Source organism: Amphiprion ocellaris, chromosome 22, assembly GCF_022539595.1.
Source record: "Amphiprion ocellaris isolate individual 3 ecotype Okinawa chromosome 22, ASM2253959v1, whole genome shotgun sequence".
Lineage (NCBI taxonomy): Eukaryota > Metazoa > Chordata > Actinopteri > Pomacentridae > Amphiprion > Amphiprion ocellaris.
The window spans coordinates 26,689,980-26,703,675 of record NC_072787.1 but is presented as its reverse complement, the minus strand read 5'-3'; the positions used below and the strand labels follow the sequence as shown (position 1 = coordinate 26,703,675).

The window sequence follows — 13,696 nt, the reverse complement described above, 5'->3', positions numbered from 1 at the left end:
TCCCCATTATGAAGCATGGTGGTGGCAGCATCATGATGTGAAGCATGATGGTGGCAGCATCATGATGTTAAGCATGACGGCGGCAGCATCATGATGTGAAGCATGGTGGTGGCAGCATCATGACGTGAAGCATGGTGGTGGCAGCATCATGATGTGAAGCATGATGGTGGCAGCATCATGATGTGAAGCATGGTGGTGGCAGCATCATGACGTGAAGCATGGTGGTGGCAGCATCATGACGTGAAGCATGATGGTGGCAGCATCATGATGTGAAGCATGGTGGTGGCAGCATCATGACGTGAAGCATGGTGGTGGCAGCATCATGATGTGAAGTATGGTGGTGGCAGCATCATGACGTGAAGCATGGTGGTGGCAGCATCATGACGTGAAGCATGGTGGTGGCAGCATCATGACGTGAAGTATGGTGGTGGCAGCATCATGATGTGAAGTATGGTGGTGGCAGCATCATGACGTGAAGCATGGTGGTGGCAGCATCATGACGTGAAGCATGGTGGTGGCAGCATCATGATGTGAAGTATGGTGGTGGCAGCATCATGACGTGAAGCATGGTGGTGGCAGCATCATGACGTGAAGCATGGTGGTGGCAGCATCATGATGTGAAGCACGGAGGTGGCATCATCATGACGTGAAGCATGGTGGTGGCAGCATCATGACGTGAAGCATGGTGGTGGCAGCATCATGATGTGAAGCACGGTGGTAGCATAAACAGGAACGTTCACTCGTGATCTCTGTACAATCTTTAAACAGTTTTACAAAGAAGGTTCCTCTTCATGGTGTAGTTCTATCCAGGAGCACTGATCCACCAGACTGGATCTTCTAGATCCGGGAGTCTTTAGACTACAGTCACTGAGACTCATTCACTGACCTCAGATCATCTTTATTTCACGAACTGTGGGACTTTTAGCACCAACCTTTAGCTAAATCTACCTGCTAACATGTTAATCTAGCTTCATAATGCAGCCCTCAGATGTTAACACGTTTTCACAACTTGTTCCCGCAACCTTTTCAGGGCAGTAAATGAACCACGGCAACTCTGATAAAATGTTTCTCCTCCCACACCATTCTCTCTCCAGCCTCTCATTGACTCAGTGTCATTTTCACAGCAGATCCTGCAGGAATTTTCAAGCAAAAATAAAACATTTCAAAGCAAAATTCTTCAAACTTAGAACTTCTTTGTTTCTAGCTTTTATTTTCAGCCATTGTAGCTGAGATGGGAAAGAAGCGATGCCTAGTTTTGCAAAAGGTCTCACTGAATGGGCTGTTGTAAAGGACAGCAGGGAAGTCCTTGGATGGCAAAACGATTTCTTTCTTTCTGTCATCCTCACACTCTTCATTACTTTCCTCATGTCTGCTTTCTGGCATCTTCCTCGTCCAAATCCCTGCCACTGTTCATAGTCCTGCTAACACGTTTCTGACCCACACTGGTGATGACGTTAGACCATGAAGCGGGATGTTTTTAGCTCACTTTGAACAGAAAGCAATGTATCACATTTGCCACCGCCCTGTAAAACTTTAATGGTGGGAGATGGCAGCTAATATCGTGTGCAGAGCCGACATGCTGTTGTGTCATCTGATGCTTCACAGGACAGACAGCGAACGCATGAGACTGCTGAAGATAAATTAATAATTTATCAGCATTATGCAAGCGACCGTTACGGAGGTGTTACCACGCAAACAGAGAAATCAACCCTCTCTTTGCAAACCAGCATTTAAAGACAAAGATGCTCCTGTTTCACCCAACATTTATGACATCAGGGATTATTATAGACAATTTTAACACCAGACAGGTGTGTTGATGTTTCACAGTGATTCTGTTTTACTGAAAGAAATGTCACTAGTAGAGTAGCATAAAAAAGAAGTTACAGGAAAGAGATTAGTGAGAGAGGCCACCAAGACACCTATGACTCCTCTGAAGGAGTTACAAGACAAAGACAACACTGCAAGAACTCAAAATCTTACCAAGTCTATTTGTCTTATTTTTAGTCAAAATCTCTCATCCCACTTGATTTAAGATAAATTCACTAAACAAGAGAAATTTCAGCAGATGGAGGGACTTGTTTTAACCCTTTGATGCGTAGACCACATCAGGAGATACCCATTTTCCATTGGATTTGGGTCACTTTTGACCCAGGTTATGCATCACAGGGTTAAAACAATGCATCTTATATATCTTGTTAAGTCAAACGATCTTGAAACTATCTTATTTTGAGTTGAATTTTACAAGAAAACTTGAAATAAGCCTCGTGTCGTCCTGCGGGTCAAAATTGACCCGTTTTAAAGTTTGAAAACGTGGAAAAAATATTTTCACAGTGAAACTTCTGATGTCCACATTGTGAACATTTTTGGGAAATCTTTGAACATTTTTTGGTGAAAAAAAAGAAATGTTAAAAACATTTCTTAAGAAAATTCACAAAAAAATCAACCAAAATCCAGCGAATTTTGCTGGATTTTGGTTGATTTTTATGTGAATGTTCTTAAAGAAAATATCAGAAGTTTTACTGATATATATGGAATCACTTTAGATATTTTAAAGATTTTTTGGACAATTTTTACTCATTTTTTGAAAATATTTACAAGAATTTTCTTGCCAAATTTGGGGGATTTTTAAAAAATAAAAAATAAAAACTTTGAAGGGAAACTTTTAAAGAGTTATTGGAATTTTCTTCCTGAAGTTTTTTGCAAATTTTCAGAAATTTGTAGAATTATTTTCTGATTTTTTGGATTTTTTTCGGACAAGGAAACAATATTTTTTGGTGCCTGTAAATGAAGACAGCAGGAGGGTTAATACATCTCAAATTAGGAGGTTAAATGAAAGCAAAAATCTATTCTGAGTGAAAAACTGCTTTTTTTTTTTAGCATGTCTGGCTTATTTTAAGACACCTAAGCTTGACAATCCTGGTAAAATAGAGCTTAAAATAAGTTTTCCCAGCTAATTTTAAGATCTCAATATTCTAAATATCATATCTTATTTCAAGAAATCTTACCAAGCCATTTTTCACTTGTTCTATTGGCAGATTTTTTCACTTATTTCAAGGTAAAAGTTCCTTGAAATAAGTTTTTTTTTCTTCTTTTGAGAGGGGCATTTTTTCCAGTGTAGTGAGGGAGGCCACCAAGACACCTGTGACAGTAAATACAACTATTAATGGAAATACAGTAAATACTTTAACAGCAGCTTTTTTACAGTATCCAGGCTATTTTATATTTATTATAGTTATTTTTTCTTATTAATGCATTTCTCACGTGTAATATATTAGAATTAGATTATTTTCACTGTGCTAGATTGCAATTTTTATTTTTTTAAATTACATGTCTAATAAAAAACTGTAAAAGAACCGTCAAAGAAAATACAGTAATACAGTAAATACAGCCTTTAATTAGTTTTTTCTTATTATTGTTGCATTTCTCAAGTATAATATATTATATTTGAATAAGATTATATTTCTTGTGCTTAATTGCATTTTGTTTAATTACATGAAGCTTAAGCCAAGTTAGAAAACAATAAATAAAACTGTGAAAGAAAAGACAGTAAATACTTTTTACAGTGTATTTATTAAATAGCTTAATTCTCCTGATAAACACCTGATAAAAGTATGAACTGATTAAACTGTATTTTGTGTTATTTAATATATTATACATATTAGCGTTTTCTGTTTTTTTTCTGTCGCTCACACCTGGTTACACTTTAACCTGAGCTACTGAATATGATGCAGTAAAAGAAGACTTGTTGTTTTTCAGTGTTATTTATGTGTTGTTGTTGTGTTGTTGTGTCCGGTAAAGTGCGCACCTTGTCCAGACAGCTGACTTTCTCCGTCGGGTAGACGATCTTTCCACAGCGGGCACACGGCGGGTTCATCCTCCGGTCCTGCTCGGAGCTCTTCGCCGGAGACGTGACGCTGTGAGCGGGGAAAGAGCAGCTCCGGAGCTACGCACCGGGGCAAGCTTCCGCCCGCGACGCCGGAAAGAAAAGAAGGAAAACACTGCGCGAAGGAGCCGAAAAAAGAGCCGCCGGTTGTGCTGCTTCACTCCGCGGAGCTCCGTCCGGTCTGGAGGCTGGAGCTGCAGCCGAGCAGAGTCCAGCGGCGACGGCAAGATGGCAGCAGTGAGAGCCGGAGGACAGGAAGCTCCGGAGGGACCGCTCCAGAGTGGTCATATATAGAGACCGATAATAATAATAATAAGGCATAGATCAAGACAAAATACATTAGTATAGATTGATAAATACTAGTAATAGTAGTAGTAGTAAAAATAGTAGTACTAACAGTCGTAACAATAGTAGTACTAGTAAGAACAGTGGTAATAGTAGTAGTAGTAATAATATTAGCAGTAGTAGTTGTAGTAAAAAATAGCAGTAGTAATATTGGTAGTAATAATAAAAGTGGTAGTAGTAATAGTTGAAGTAGTAGTAATAACTGTAGTAGTTGTAGTAGTACCAGTAGTAATAATTGTAGTAATAGTAGTAGTAATAGTAAAAATAGGAGTAATAATAGGAGTAGTAATAACTGTAATAGCTGTAGTAGTAGTAAAATAGTAGTAGTAATGGTAGTAATAACAGTAGTAGCGGTAGTAAAAATAGCAGTAGTAGTAATAGTAGTAGTAGTAATAGTAATAGTAGTACTAGTTGCAGAAATACTCGTAGCAATAGTAGTAACAATAATAGTAGTAGTAGTAATCATCATAGTAGTAGTAGAAATACCAATAGTCATAATAATAGTAGTGGTAATAGTAATCATAATAGTATTAGTAGTAATAGTTGTCAAAATACGAGTAGTAATAGTAGCAATAATAATAATAATAATAATAGTAGTAGCAATAGTAGTGGTATCAGTAATAGTAGTATTAGTAGTAGCAGTAATAATAACAGTAGTATTGGTAATAGTAGTAATAGTCATAGTAAAAGTAGTAGTAGTAGTTGCAATAGTAGTAATACCAGTAGTAGTAACAGTAGTACGAGCAGTAATAATAACAGTAGTAGTAGAAATAGTAGCAACAGTAGTAATAATTGTAGAAATGATAACATTATAAGTAATAGCAGCAGTAATAATACTAGTAGTAGCAGTAGTAAAAATAATTGTAATAGTAGTAGTAATTGTAATTGTAGTAGTAGTTGTTGTAATTTTAGTAGTAGTTGTAATTGTAGTAGTAGTTGTTGTAATTGTCGTTTAACTGAACATTAAAAATTCTATTTCCTAATAATTAAGTACATGTTTTGTTCACAAAAATGTTGTTTGTCAATATTACTAATAACATGATTAGCATTTCCTTATGAACACCAGATAGAACCAGTTTTCACTAATCTCCACTATAAACTCCACCAACATCATATTCTCTGTTGAATTTCTCCTAAACCGTTTCTTTAAAATATAACCACAGATGATTGTTGTTCTTCATCCTGACTCTCTACTTTTATACCCAGTGATGTTAAACATGAACGTCATGAACCACAACCACCAGCTCTGACCATTAACTAGCTAATGCCTCCCCCTGCTGGCTCATGGAGGTACACACTACATCACAGAGTTAGTTCAGGACACATGAAGGTAGGATGATGTCATCTACAGTACAATAAAGTTAACTTTATTAATCCAAGGTGGAAATTACACACCTTTACAGATGAGTTTTATACCAGGATGAAAAGTTGTTTCACTCCAACCAGAGTCAAAAACAAAGTGAACTTGGGATGCTGTAATTATTAAATAACACCCAGTCACCTACAATCTTCCACTGCTTTTCATTTCTGAGATCCTTGACCTCTGAAGCGCTAAAGGATTAAAATATTGTGAGGATCTGACCATCACAATCCTGGATTTGAGCCATCTCTTGTGATTGTAATGATCTTTTTGTTATGATTTCTATTGAAATTCCTTGTTGTCTGCTACTCAAACTGCCAGTGGATGGGAAACCACTCAGTCATCCACACATCTGTGGTCTGTGACGAGTCGGCTTAAATCTGGAGAGGACCTATCCAGACACTTCATGTTATTAGATCTAATGTTGGGATAAGACAAGACAGAACTTTACTGTGCCCATGAAAACTGTTCCCCCCTTTGAAAGTTATGTTATCACTTTTCACCATTGAATCATGGTCAGTGGTGAAAAGTGAAACAAGCTTGACTAGATGTAACACATATGATATTAAATGTATATTACCTGTATTAAAACAAAACACTTGATGTAATCAAGGAAAACAGCAAATATAATAAACTGAATGGAAAGATTACAACAAAGCCTCAGGAAGCATCTAAGGGTGCTTTCACACCTGTTAGTCCGCTAGAGTGGTGCGTTTGGACCCAAAAGTTGTTACAATGTTGCTATTTTCAACTGGTTCGGTTCAAATTCACACCAGTGTTTTCGCAGTTGAACCTACTCCAATTAATGTTATATCTCCCCCCAGTCGTTTGGCGGCGCTGTTTACAAAACAAGGCGTTTACGATGACGTAGGTGTACGCTGATTGGCGCAGCATGTGAAGAGGGAAAAATCCTGGAAGAAAACAACAGGCTGTGTTTATTTCATGGACCGCGGTTTATTCGTAAACAATGAACTATGCTCTCCTGTTCGTTCTTGTTGCCATATATTCGTGTTATTGCTTTATGCAGCAAGCACAAATACTGCTGTTGTTTCAGCATGAAGCTCGCATTCGGTACGAGAACATTATACAGTCGTTTTTGGCACGGAGAAGACGCATTGCAAGACGTTATCGGAGAAAGCGGGCGAGAATGTGGTTTAGCTAGCGCGAGTTTTTTTGCGCCTCCCAAAATTCCCTGTGCAGGTTGCTACGGAAGCTCCCGTAGACCAAAAAGTCTGCTGCGCCATCAAGCCGGTCCGAATGGAGACAGGTTTGTGTTCTCACCAGGAGCGAACCGAACTGGAGTTCACATAGAAGCGGACCGAGACCACCTCCCGAAAGTGGTCTCGGTGCGGTTCGTTAGTCCGAACCAAAAAAAAATCTGGTATGCTTTCACATCAGCCCAAACGAACCGTACTTGCAGGTGTTGCGGACTCCAGTCCGCTTTAAGCAGACTAAAAGACGTAGGTGTGAAAGCACCCTAAATGATGAAGTTTAATAAGTTTCAACTGTTCCAAGTTCACAAACATCCGAGGACCAGGACCGAGATCTGCACCCAACAAGGACCAAGGCATCCACCGAACCAGGACTGAGATTTGCATCAAACCAGGACCGAGATTTCCACCGAACCACGACCGAGGCCTGCACTGGACCGGGACCGTGGACCTAGGTCTGCACTGAACCAAGACCGAGGCCTGCACCAAACCAGGAGCGAGGCCTGAACCGAACCAGGACCGAGGCCCACACCAAACTGGGACCGAGATCTGCACCAAACCAGGAACGAGATCTGTGCTGAACCGGGGCCAAGGACCAAGGCCAGCACCGAACCAAGACTGAGATCTGCACCGAACCAGGACTGAGGTCTCCACCAGGCCAGGACCAAGGCCTGCACCAAATCAGGTCTGACAGGGTTTTTTGTCATCTGATGAGTTCAATCCAACAAAAAACCTGACCTGTTCAGGTAAACATGTAAAGAAAAATCGGTAACTGCAACAGGGTTTTAATTTACTAATCTGTCATTCCCACTTCCAGCCGCACTGTTTTATTTCTCACCATCCATACAGCAGCTTGAACATAGAGGATGTCCTGAGCAGAACATCCTGAGTGAAGTCAGTCCAGGTTCCAGTCTTTTCCAGGTTGGCAAAAATAATACGATTGTTTGTTGAGGGTTTCATCTTGGCTGTGTGCTCTTCCAGGGCTTGGCCTGTCTGATTCAGCTGCACAGGTGTAGGGCGGGGCCAAGGTGTGCTACCACTGGCTTATTAACTTGGACTGACAGCTAAACTGTCCAATAAGAACAGAGCAGGCTTTCTGTTTGATGGCCAACAAAAACTATTGTAGAGTAACCCATCTTACCCGAGTTACCAAGAACTTACCAGAAGGCAGGAGAAGACTCTGAAGTCACCTGGAAGAAGGTTCTTTGGTTCTGTTTGGTGGATGCTGAAAACTACACACCATCACAAACACACCATGCCCACTGTGAAGCATGGTGGTGGCAGCATCATCATGAAGGGATGTTCCTCAGCGGCAGGTCCTGGAAGGCTTGTAAAGGTAGAGGGTAAATAAATGCAGCAGAACATAGAGAAATCCTGGAGGACAACCTGAAAGACACCTGAGACTTGGGAGAAGATTTATTTTCCATCAAAACAATGAGTCAAAGCAAACAACCAAAACTACAGAAATGGTTTGAAGACAACGAGGTGAAAGTTCTGGAAGTCAAGACCTCAATCCAACTAAGAACTAGTGTCCAGACCAGAAAACTTCTGTTCACTCGTGATCTCTGTAGAACCTGACAGAGTTTGAACAGTTTATACAAAGAAAATGGGGTGAAACTGCAGCGTCCAGATGTTCAATCTGGTTTAGATCAATACAGACTAAACACTTGAAATGCAACAATTTGTATGTAAGAAATATTGACTGGAGAACAGTGAAAACTTACACAAGCATTTATTTTAGGTTTGACATTTTTAATTAACTGACATTATTACAGAAATCTGTTTTCAATCTGAAATAATCTTTTCTTTTGTAAATTCTCCTCAAAGTAGCCAAATTAAAAGTCCATAATTCATTCTTGAAAAGAAATTACAGGAAAAAAACCTTTCCAGAGAAGAAATAGAAATAAGCGATCTGAAATAAAGCTACAATAGAAAAGACAGGAAGTGGCAATTCTCCATTACCCTTACCCTTCTCTGACATTTGATGTTGTTTTTCTTACATCTGTGAAGTCTGAACTCATCCTGTGCTGATTGGCGGTAAGTCAGAAACAAAAACTGATGCTGGAACACCTTAGCTGTAATAATTAAATGTGTGTTTTGGACGTTGTTGGAACAGGAAGTGCATTTGTCGTTGGTTATTCACACAGGAGATGAGTGAAGTGACTGGACAACACTGTGCTGAATTTCTAATGAAGTGGCTCTGATGACACGTAAAAATGAACGTGTGAACAATTTAGCATTAAATACTTTTCAGATGTAGCTTTAACGTGAAATTTTGTAACTTTCATTCTGTCAGGTGGATTTATTTGAATCGCTTTGCTCTTCCTGGTTGACAACACATCTGAACATGTCTTTTCAAACTAACCTCCCAGAACCACCGACTACAATAAACTAACATTTTATTTACACCCACTAGCATTTTGGTTAAGCAGTAAAATATCTGCAGCATGCAGAGTCACCATTTAATTTTTCACTGTCTGTAACATTTGTGGGAACTTCAAAAACTGTTGTTCATGTTGATTCAAGCTTTTTTTAATTACTGTAAAATAAGTATTAAAAAGAGAATGTTAAATATTGAACAGTTAGTGTTTGACAGAGTTCTGTTGTTTTGTGATTTATGATATAACTGATTATTACATGTTTATTTCAATTTAGTTTCTCTGATCACTCTGGGGTAGAAGGTGTTAATGTTGGGTATAAAAAATTGTCATGATCATCATCATGTGTTTTATTTCAGGGGGTCAGAGCAGAAGAAGCATATAAGAGACAAATACAAATCCTGGACTGGGGCTGAAGAGTCAAAGCAAGATTTAAGAAAACACAGACGTATTCAGAAAGTCTGACGTGAGTCTCAGGATGACGAACAGCGGCGACTGCGGATCATCTCGATGCTTCTGTTGCTCCTTCAGCTCCAGATGTTCTGTCTCAGAAACTTACGAACGCAGAGAAGCAAAGCCGGAACGTGAACGAACAGAAAGAGAGACGTTCTGGTTCAGCAGGACAGCTGGGAGGATCAGGAGACGTCTGTCCAGAGTTCAAAGACCTAATTCTCCTCCTCGCTGTCTAGAGGAAAGCTCCAGGCTTACAGTTACTTCTCACAGCTCTGAACCCTTGACATATGCAATGACAGACCGACATAGAACTGGTCGTGGTGATATACGTGAAGGACATAGATGTAATAATTATGCAGAGTATGCACCTTTGAGCTTTTCAAGGGGGAGAATGAATGAGTCAGGAGCCAGTGAGGATTATATGAGTCTTGCACCAACTTGTCCTCGTACCATTACACACTTCACCAGGCAGTCAGGCTTCAACAAGTTGCCTTACAGTCAAAATCATAGACGTTTTAATTATTCAGAATATGCATCTTTGAACTTTCCAAGGAGGGCAATGAATGAGTCAGGAGCCAGTAAGGATTATATGAGTTGTGCACCAACTTGTCCTCCTGCCCGGACACCACTCTTCACCATACAGTCAGGCTTCAACAAGTTGCCTGATCAAAATCGTATGGCTCATTCTAAGACAAACAACGCTGACAGCAGAAATTCATCTACTATATTTTCAGCAATATCAGTAAAAGAAGATGCTGTTGCTGACATTTACAGTCCCAGTTCTATGTTGTCTCCGTCAGAAGCCCAAGTTGTTGCTGGTCATGTAGAGCTGCAGACTGAAGATCTTGTGGAAATTGAGGAATCTGTTGGAGCTGTGAACTATCCAGTCACCAGCATCCTTCCAACCCATCAGCTCCACTTCTCCTCCTCAGGTCCTGGTGGGAGTCCAAGAGGCTCCAGCATTGTTCCTGGTTCTGTCAGCATGCCTTCACTGAGTCACATCACCTCTGCAGGAAACAACAAGCCAACACGAGCAGCAAGTTTACCTGACATGAAACTGCAGAGCAGCTTTGAGGAGTTCACCCCTGATCTGAGTGAAGACGATGAAGGCTACAGGTTCCAGTGCTCCTGTCCAGGCCTGTACCAGTGCAGCGTGACCGGCCTGGTGTTTGACATGGAGGGAGAAGGAGACGTGGCTTACAGGACGGTCCCTTGGAACAGGAGGCTCCTGGTCCAACATCACAAGAGGCCTGCAGGACCTCTGTTTGACATCAAGTGTCAGCAGCAGTCTGTGCATCAGCTTCACCTCCCACACTGCCAGATCCTCCCCACAGCTGGATTCCTGGCAGTTGCTCATGTGAAAGATGACGGCGTGGAGTTCATCACCCCTCATAAGATCACAGAAACTCACCTTGTTATCAACATCATGGGCTTTTCTGGTTTCGGTATTGTGAAGGACGAAGACTCTCCCCCTGACCCAGTCCGAGCATTGGTTCTGCTGTTCTACAGGCCACCAGATGATCCAGACGTCACATCTGTCCTCAATGTCTTGATGCTGCCTAAAAACGTTTCCCTGCGGGACGTGCAGCGCACCAGGAGGAAGTTAGTTGGAGATGAGAGGTACATCGAGACGTCCCCACACTGTAAACTGCTCCCAGATCAGGTCTACACTCTGTCCACTGCACCTGAAGATGACTCAGTTCTAGTTCAGCCAACAGAAGCTGAATTTGAGGAGGACTCCTACGACAACTACTTCCCAATGTTCCAGGTGTTTCTGGAAACAACAATGAAACGTATGAAGCTGTTTCTGAGAGACAGCAGCTCCCAAAGTGTCTGGGAAAGACAAGTCTGTCTTTCCTCTGCTGGACAAATAAAGTCCAGTGGATCAAACCCTCCAAATCAGAAGCTGCTGGACGTACGGAGCTGCTTCATCGACGGCACATCAGGACCGGTTCTCAATAGTCTTCTGGACAAGCTGCTGGAGAAAAAGGTGTTGACCGACTCTGAGAGGGAGTCAGCAGACGAGGTGAAAAACAGGAGAGACAAAGCTCGTTTTGTTATCGACACGGTGAGGAAGAAAGGCGACGCTGCCAGTTCAGAGATGATGGAGTTTTTCTGTGAGCTTGATCCCTTCCTCTGTGAACATCTGGACTTGATGTGAACCAAAATGAAGAAATGGAACAACACAATAACGTGCATTTTAAAGGTTCAACATTAAACAGCAGAATGAACAGTATCCCACTATAGTACAAAATTGCGTCTTCAGCATAAAAATGTATATCACCACTAGATAAAGATGAGACAGTGTTATCTACGTAAAGACTGAAGAGCACAGGCCCCAGGAGTGAGCCTTGTGGGACACCTTTTGCAGTTTTCACAAATTGTGATGAAACGTACGAAGGGTTCAATATCTCTAGAAATGTAACTCTTACAGCCACAAAATTTAGTGAGGACTAAAAGGACTGCAGCAGATCACTATTAACAAACGCCTCCAATAGGGGTAAAAAATTGGGAAAAAAAAGGTGCACAATTTTCAAACAAGGGTGGTGTTTAAGTCCCAGAAAGTTCCTGGAAATGTATATATAGGGATATATCGATATTATCCACTAAAAATACAGTATTTGGTCAACATTTCACAAACCTTTTAGCCCTCTAACATCAATAAAATGTAAGTATAGCATATGGCAAGGCAAGGTTCTATTTTCTTTTGGCTTTTTTCACACAAAATGGTGACGTAGGTGCCAAAAACTGCTGTGAACAGTTCTCTATAATATTGGTCAGTATATGTCATTTTAGATACCAGCCAGCATCTCAGATTTTCTTCAGTTTACTTATTTGTTATCTGGTATCCAAAACTAAGTTCTGTAAAATACTTTGTCTACTTTTTCTCTCCAAATATTATCAGTTCAATTCAAGTTATCTGTCTCCTTGATAATACTTGATATTTGTCCTGAAAAAACACACCGCATGGCCCCGAACACCCAGAGGACAACACTGGTATAATCTGCAGTAATGACCCTGAAACTAAAGGTCACAGCTTCGTTTCATACAACTGCTCTGGACTAAATTGTGTAATATGGTGGCGACAAACCATAAAAATGATCAGCTTTTTATAGTACAGCTTTGTTGTTGGTTTATTGTTTTTATGTTTGAATGAAGGCTTGAAGGTTTCTCACAAAATTATAATGTTTCTAACAGCTAAAAACAATAAAGCAAACAGCACAAAACTGCATCATCACAACAGAATCTCCTTTGGTTTCATTTGTTTCTCTTTCTGCCCTTGTGTTATCTTTTTTTTATACATTTCCACCATGTGTTGTTACGTTTTAATACTACAAATGACAAATGTTCCATGTTGTTATTTTTCATTATGAAGAAAATATGATGTGACTGTTGTAAATAAAGTTTCCTAATAAAGAGAGAGAGAGAGAGAGATGATTCAAAAGGAAACAGGATGTGATGTGGTAAGTCATACAGAGCAAGTTATGAATAGAAAAAGAGTTTTGTCACCTCTTTAAAAAGTGTTTATGTTCATCAGAGCTGAAGCATGAAGTGGGACAGATGTCAAACGGAAGGAGGAAATACCTGCTTGAATGTGTCAGTCAGCAGCAGGGAATAAAACGAGACCATATTCAGAGTAATGTGACCGTACGTGTGTGTTAGTGAAGTATTATGATGTGAAAATGTTTGAGCAGAGCTATGAAACTGGACCTCAGTCTGTATGTGTGTGAATGAAACTAACTGGTATCAGTGTTCAGAACCTTCACTTCACTACACATCTGTTTTAATGGTCTGATTTACAAATATTCACTCCACAAAACTGTTCCGCTTTTCTTTGTGTAACATCAAATCAGATTCAGAGAGTTTAAATATGCTGTCAGTCTGTGATTTCAGAGTGTTTTCTCATTGCTGTAACATTTTTCTGTTATTTTCTAACACATAATCTTTGTGTTCACGTTAATGATGAGCAGTCATGTCGCCTCAGTGTAGAGCTGCCCAACATGCTTTAGAAGGAAATGGGTTTGTAATAGGTAGCTAATTTAAACAGTCTCTAAAAGGGACTAAG

General features: G+C 40.2%; 2 protein-coding genes across 2 annotated transcripts in view; one reads left to right on the top strand and one right to left on the bottom strand.

Moving 5' to 3' along the window:
- The window catches only part of LOC129347267 (LIM zinc-binding domain-containing Nebulette-like), a 35,771-nt gene extending 29,392 nt beyond the window's left edge, over window positions 1–6,379 (bottom strand). Inside the window, exon 1 of the mRNA XM_055007094.1 lies at window positions 3,806–6,379. Coding sequence (XP_054863069.1) covers window positions 3,806–3,874 — 69 coding nt within the window. The 5' untranslated portion in view covers window positions 3,875–6,379. The remainder of the gene's footprint in view (window positions 1–3,805) is intronic.
- A 108-nt stretch (window positions 6,380–6,487) lies between these two features.
- Window positions 6,488–13,311, top strand: LOC111570642 (uncharacterized). Its single transcript, XM_055007092.1, has 2 exons — window positions 6,488–7,484; window positions 9,537–13,311. The coding sequence occupies exon 2, from the start codon at window positions 9,656–9,658 to the stop codon at window positions 11,789–11,791; it is 2,136 nt and encodes a 711-aa protein (XP_054863067.1). The 5' UTR covers window positions 6,488–7,484; window positions 9,537–9,655; the 3' UTR covers window positions 11,792–13,311.
- The last annotated feature ends 385 nt before the right edge of the window (window positions 13,312–13,696 follow it).